The sequence below is a fragment of the Anopheles merus genome, chromosome 3R, assembly GCF_017562075.2.
Source record: "Anopheles merus strain MAF chromosome 3R, AmerM5.1, whole genome shotgun sequence".
Taxonomy (NCBI): Eukaryota; Metazoa; Arthropoda; class Insecta; order Diptera; family Culicidae; genus Anopheles; species Anopheles merus.
This window is the reverse complement of record NC_054084.1, coordinates 3,431,049-3,437,575: the sequence shown is the minus strand read 5'-3', so window position 1 is coordinate 3,437,575 and position 6,527 is coordinate 3,431,049. Positions and strand designations below refer to the sequence as shown.

General features: G+C 47.3%; 1 protein-coding gene across 4 annotated transcripts; it reads left to right on the top strand.

The window, feature by feature from the left end:
- The first annotated feature begins 835 nt into the window (after nt 1–835).
- On the top strand, nt 836–6,230 carry LOC121598065 (uncharacterized protein YJR142W). Of its 4 annotated transcripts, XM_041924595.1 has the most exons (6): nt 1,973–2,065; nt 2,126–2,304; nt 3,126–3,259; nt 3,523–4,183; nt 4,269–4,451; nt 4,986–6,230. In XM_041924595.1, exons 2-6 carry the CDS (start codon nt 2,301–2,303, stop codon nt 5,096–5,098), a joined length of 1,095 nt encoding a protein of 364 aa, XP_041780529.1. In that variant the 5' UTR covers nt 1,973–2,065; nt 2,126–2,300; the 3' UTR covers nt 5,099–6,230. The 4 variants fall into 4 exon arrangements, with proteins under 4 accessions (XP_041780527.1, XP_041780529.1, XP_041780531.1 ...); XM_041924593.1 differs by lacking the exon at nt 2,126–2,304 and having other exon boundaries at nt 836–2,065; XM_041924597.1 differs by lacking the exons at nt 1,973–2,065; nt 2,126–2,304 and adding an exon at nt 2,311–2,863.
- Nucleotides 6,231–6,527: the final 297 nt, after the last annotated feature.

Here is a 6,527-nt window from a genome sequence, read left to right as displayed (position 1 = left end):
GAAAACTACGAAATATGACGAAATTCGGCGATATCGCGCCTCGCAGCATAAACTGGGCGAAAGATAATGCGCCTCACCATATATTCCAGCTACCCCCTCTTTTGCGTCGTGACTGAATTTCACCCCACCAGCTCATGTTGTGGTGTGTGGGTATCTGCTGTGGAAGGAAGCGGAGCATAACAAAGAAACTCATAAACGGGTCATCTGGAAAAAATCGATATGGCAAATATCGTTTAAAATTTTGTTTTTTTTTACCGAAATTTGAGAGCCGAGAGAGAATGAGAGTTTAAACATAAAAAAGGTGTCTCTATGGGCGCTCTGCAAACGCAGAAAGTGGTAGGGATTTTCAACCACCTTAGGAATAATTTATTTATTTATTTCTTATTCATTTTGTACTATTTTTTGTTATTATTATTAAATTCATACTAATTTTACTTGCGATAAACGTTGACAGAAGAGAATTCAAAAGTTAAATAGAAATTCCAGTAGAAGAAAACTCACAAACGATACAGCATTTTCCAATTGGATATTCCTACTGAGATTAGCAACGGACATTCGAGTTGAATCGCACTTTGCTTCTAACTCAAGTCAAACGATCAACCGCAGCTTATAAACCGAACCATATTCCCATACAACCAGAGGCGTCAGACTCGTTTTGTAGCAACATAAAATCATATTTTTCCTTTGCTACACTTCGTAATTTTCCAGCAGAAATTTTCCTTTTCTGCGTACCTTACCCCAACAACGCTTAGTAATGGCTGTTCCTGCAAAAAAGTGTCTCTCATCGAAACCGTGTGGGAAACACGTTCGCCACAGTTGCACACACCTGTGCTGAACGATTTTTATCGTTGCAGGGGTGAAACACACAGAGAGACACGCATATGGCAAGCAGCGGCCGTGGCGCTCGAAAGAACAATTTCAAACCCCTCAACTCGCGAGAGACCCGTGCGAGAGAGCAAACCGTGAATTCGTGAAGCAGCAGCAGCAGCTAGCAGCAAAAGCCGGCTGAGGTCGGGAAAAGTGCGTGCGTTCCATTGCGGGATTTGCAGTGGAAAATCCTTTCGGACTTCTTACGGTCGCGCGCGCGACCCCGACTGCTGACGACACTTGTGGGTTTGAAAACTATTTTTCCTACGGCCCACAGTAGGCTGATAGGCGTTCCTGCTTTTCGGAAGCAAAAGTGTGCGCGTGTGTGTTAAGGTTTTTCACGGAAAACGGAAACTCGAAACCAGCCCGTGGGAGGTGCCGATCGAGCACGGGCGGTTAGGTGTGGACAAAAAGTGGCTCACAATATCGCATTACGGTTGAAAAAGGGGTTGTACGGGAAAATCACTTTTCCCTGGCGCGCCCTACACAACACCATTCGTGTGAAAACGTGTTTCGACAGGGGTTGCTTTGCTCGGTGGATTCGTCGAGAGGTAGCAGAAGGAAAAAAGCGGTATGCAAAACGTACCAACAAAGCAGCACACAGCAGTGTCGCCATTTGACGAAGGAGGGCGTTAATAGGATTGTGTGTGTCACGGTTAGCTGCCCCTCTGTGGGCACCACAAACGCGCCACAGCGAAGGATAATCGTAAGACGACGTTAAGCAGCTGGCCAGGAAAGGATCACTTTGGTGCATTTCCGTCGATAAAGTTCGCGGTATTCTTCTTCCCATCCGAGCGGCGCCCGTGTGTGTCAAACCGCGCTGCTGCTGAAGCGAAAGAGCGAACATTTGGGTGTGTGTGTGCGTGTGTGTGTATGTGAGTGCGGCTTGCGGTGGCTGACGGCGTGCGGACGTACCTACTACGTACACAAGCAAACGGGCAGCGCAGCGCCGCAGTGGTGGTGTAGTGTTTTGCCAGCCAACATCCGAAACGACCACGACGACCACGACGACCACGACACAACGACGAAGACAACGGCACCACACATCAAGGCGCATCTCAACCGTTCAAAACATCAACAATGACAACGGCAAGTGATGGGCAGCAGCAACAACAGCAGCAGCAGCAGCAGCAGTCAGATCCAAAGATGTCACGGTTGCTGAAGCTTGCCCACAAGTTCAACTGCTTCTATCTGAACGGTAAGCGCTAGTTTGGCGATGGTTGGTGATTATTGGCGTCTTCCTGTGTGTCTATTGCAGATCCCCGGAGAGCCGGTGACGTCGGTCGGTGCTTGAGCTTTCCTTTTTCGCGAACAGAAGTCCAATAAAATTCGCTTCTGTCGTCGTCGTCACAATCGGTGTGAAGGAACGATTGCATAAAACCGACAGCGGCAGCACCGGGCGACACAGCATGGCAAGATAAAGGGTGTGAAGAATGGGTGTGTGACGAAATGCGCGACCTGAGCATGGTGATGGAGCTCGTGTGGGCTCCAAAAAGTGTGAACGTGTGTAAAAATCGCACCTAACCCTCGAAAAAAAAAAACGGGACCCAAGATCAATACCTGCCGTCGTCATGCTTGTGTGTTGGAAAGAGAAACACGGCTCTGTGTGTACACAAACGCAAAATTGCAACGTGCAAGCGGGGGTCCCTCCGTCCCACCTGCAAAACCGCACGGCCATCCCATTGGCAGAAGAAATTTTAAAATAAACCTTTGCCCTAACAAATATGCCGCGGACTCGGCACGGCCCCAAGCGCGCTAGCAGGAGTGAAAACAAGCTAATTAAACACTGCGTCACGTCACGCTCTACTGCCACGACATTTTCGTCCCCAAAACATCCCACCTCGTGCGCTGCGTGTGTGTGTGTGTGAGACCCTCGCGGTTGAACACCTCGCGCGCGGAACGGTGCGTACACCAGAACGAGGAGGCGCCAGCGCCAGCCAGACACCCAAGCGACCGACGTCCCATCGCGTTCGTAAAGTTCAGCAATGAAAATCGAGTTGCGTTTATCAGCTGTTTGACAAAAACGATAAACAACTGTTTACTTTTCTCCGCTAGTGTTGCCGCCACACAGCGTGGTGGTGGTGTTAGAGAAGCATGGCATTCCAACGTGGCGCTTTAGAACACGCAACGCAACGCCGCTAATCGCTTTGCCATCTGTTACGTACCCATTCTAATCATGCCGCTTCGTTCTCGGCCCTTTTCACCACTTCCTGCCCCTTTTCTCTAGCAATCCCGCTAATGAGCATTGACTTTTGCAGGTTTCATGAAAGGCGACTGCCGCCCGTTCGTCGTCGACGGCCATCAGGTTGGACTGGTCAGCCAGAATGTGATCGAGCAGCTGCTCAAGTATCCCGAAGTATTTCACGTCCGTGCACCGGAGCATGGCAAGCAGGTACGCGCGGAACGAGGGGCAGCTATTCGGGCGGGGCTAGGAGGGAATGATACGATAATATACACACCCTATCAAGGGCTTTTGGGGTTGTCTATGCGCGATAAGCTAAATCGCGCATTCTCAGCATGATATGGATGAATTTGCACCAGCGTTCGACAATCGTTTTTGTGCGATAGTGTTGGGGGGAGAGTTTCTTTACTTTACGAGGCAGTTCCAGCACTTCACAGTTCTAATGTGAATTTGTTTTTTCCACCCCCCTGCAGAACATCGTCGAATTGAATCCAGCGTTTCGGGATTACAACACGCGCTCGGAGCAGGTGGAAAGGATACTGCGCGAGTTCCGGGAGCAGGGCATGTTTGTTGCGCTGAAAGGATGGCGCGATGAGTGCTACGACGTCAAGTCGTCCACCGGCTCGCTGCTGAAGATGGACCGGTCGGCCACGTGCCTGTTCGGGGTGCGCAACTACGGCGTGGAGATTAACGGGTACGTGCGCCACCCGACCAAGGGCCTCTGCATCTGGCTGCAGCAGCGCTCCGACACCAAGCAGACGTGGCCCGGCAAGTGGGACAACATGGTGAGCGGCGGGCTGGCGGTCGGGTTCGGTGTGCTCGAGACGGCGATCAAGGAGGCGGCCGAGGAGGCCTCCATACCGGGGCATCTGATAAAAAATCTCGTATCCGCCGGGTGCGTGTCGTTCTTCTTCGAAAGCGAACGGGGCCTGTTCCCCAACACCGAGTTCGTGTACGATCTCGAGCTGCCCGAAGACTTTGTGCCTGACAATTCGGACGGCGAGGTGCAGAACTTTCAGCTGCTGCCGGCCCACGAATGTCTCGAGCGTGTGTTTATGCCCGACTTCAAAACCACCAGCTGTCCGGTGGTGATCGATTTTCTCATCCGCCATGGTATTATTACGCCGGAAAATGGTAATGTACACACACACACACGCATACACGCACCAATAATGCACGCAATTGCTCTAACCCTGTGATCTATTCTTTTTGGTTTTAGAATCAAACTTCACACAAGTGATCGAGTTGCTGCACGTTCCGCTGCAAAGCTTGTACACCTATCGTACAACGACAACCACGCCAAATGATGGAGAGGCCAACGCCACTGCGGCAACAACGAATCAGCGAGATCTTAGCAGCAGCAGCAGCAGCATCAACAATGTTAAAAACAGTATCGAAAACGGTAAGCTCTAATCAATCTAGCCAACAAAACCTGCAGCAAAACCCACTAAAAGTTGAGCCATGTTGAAGGGTGGGAAAGGAACGCTAGAGTTCTTAATGTACGTAATGCATGCAACGATCATGAGAAGACACGCGCTACAAGCGCTCACGTGTTTATAACACCAGCAGTAGGAAGGCAGACAAGACTCGATGGGGAATGGTAAATGATTAAGAATGGGCGTTCACAGTTGCGTTTTATTTTACGACAGCAAAGTAAGATGCAAAACGGTTCAAAGGGAAAGCTCTAGCTTGCGTGCGTGCGCGCATTATAGCGTTGTTCTTAAAACAACTTTCTTAAGCAAAAAGGCTGATAAAGCAAAACGCCTGGACGGGAGTTTTAATAACAGTTAATACATTATACTAGGAGCCGCGCGAATGCGACGCAGCTGTGCTTTAGAGAAGAGATTCGCGTTTGTCTGGTGTTTTGTTTTTAATTTGTCTGTTTTTTGTTTTAATCATTAAGCCCAAAGTAATTTTTTGTTTCGTTCTATCGCAGCATACAATGCTTATCAATGCATAATTGAATTTAAAAAAAAATACAAGAAGATAAGCCACATTTATAGGTTAACAGACACACACACACTCGTACAGCTGCAGTGGCTGCAGTGAACAGGAAAAGATATACCAAAATTCAACATGTTATCCAAGATAATTCAGAGCAGCGTACACTAAAGCGAAGGTTTAATTGCAACAAAAAAAACGCTTACATGCGTCCCTTAACTCACACACAGATGTATTAAACCAGCAAGAGGGAGGATGTTTTAGTGCCCTTTCATCACATCAAAACGTAATGACAATGTGTGTTTTATTACTAATTAAGTTAAAACCCCTTTTCACCTAATCAAACGGGGGCTCTTCACGAATCGCTAATAAGAATCAGAAGATACACTGAATAATCACGTCTGGCCAAAACACCCCCCAGCAGCAACAACAACAACAACAACAAAAGCAAGCAATCAATTAGTCGTGTTAAATAAGCAAGAAAACAATCGTGCATAATCACGCGTGTTACGTTCTTCGGTATTATTATGTCCAATCAGAACACATCCGACGTAAAACTAGGCCTTTTACACACTGTTGGTTTGTCATTGTATTACCGTTTAACAATCGTTTCTGATTATTTAGAATCACGTGTTGCGGCGCGCGCGCATCTGTAACGTTGATTGGTTTAGCGTTAGCTTTTAAGGATGTGTGTAGCGTTTAAAAAAACAAAAGAAAAACGTACGGTGAATTAAAAGTAGGACCATGGAGTAGGTAATTTGATGGAAACGGATAGAGAGCGGAGCGATAGAGAAGACAACATTCGAATGAACAAGTTGAATAGATAGGTAAAATGGAACTTTTTGCATTCACAGATTTGGTTATAATTTTTTTTTGTGCAAAACACGACAACCACAGGCGGAAGCGCATCTGTGTTCGGTCAAACTGTTCGACTTACTAACTTCACTGTGCCATCATCAGCCCTCTCAGAGCTTTACACGACCTGACCAAGACTTTTACTAACCCACACCTAACCTCTCCAATCCGCAACACACATGACGACGAACACAACATGATCGCATCACATTCACTGCTCGCTCCGTTGCTGTGAAAAGACACAGCTTAATTTTTAAGCGCTTACAACGTCTTATAACTGTATTATTTATAGTTACGCACAGATATATACGTATGTGTACCGTGTACCGTTTACAACAACTTGTTCCATTCGCATCATACAAAAAAACTGTGGAACATTCGCGTCCCACGCCCAAGAAGGACTGAAGAAGGCTAGGATAGTATCCCCTCTTTTTTGCGTTGTACTTTCATTGCCGTTACTCTATGCCTTTCGATATAAACAAAAAAAACACAAAAACCATTAAGGAGACAAAGCAAAACATCGAAACGTAACTTCACTCTGCGGGAATTGGGAACGTGGACGATGGAACGATGGACGCGTGATTGGGAATGAGCGGAGGAAATATTTATTGTATTGAACCTAGAATCTGTTCTTTCTTGTATACCCATTAAAAACGACATTGAAAACAGGAAACGATGTGCT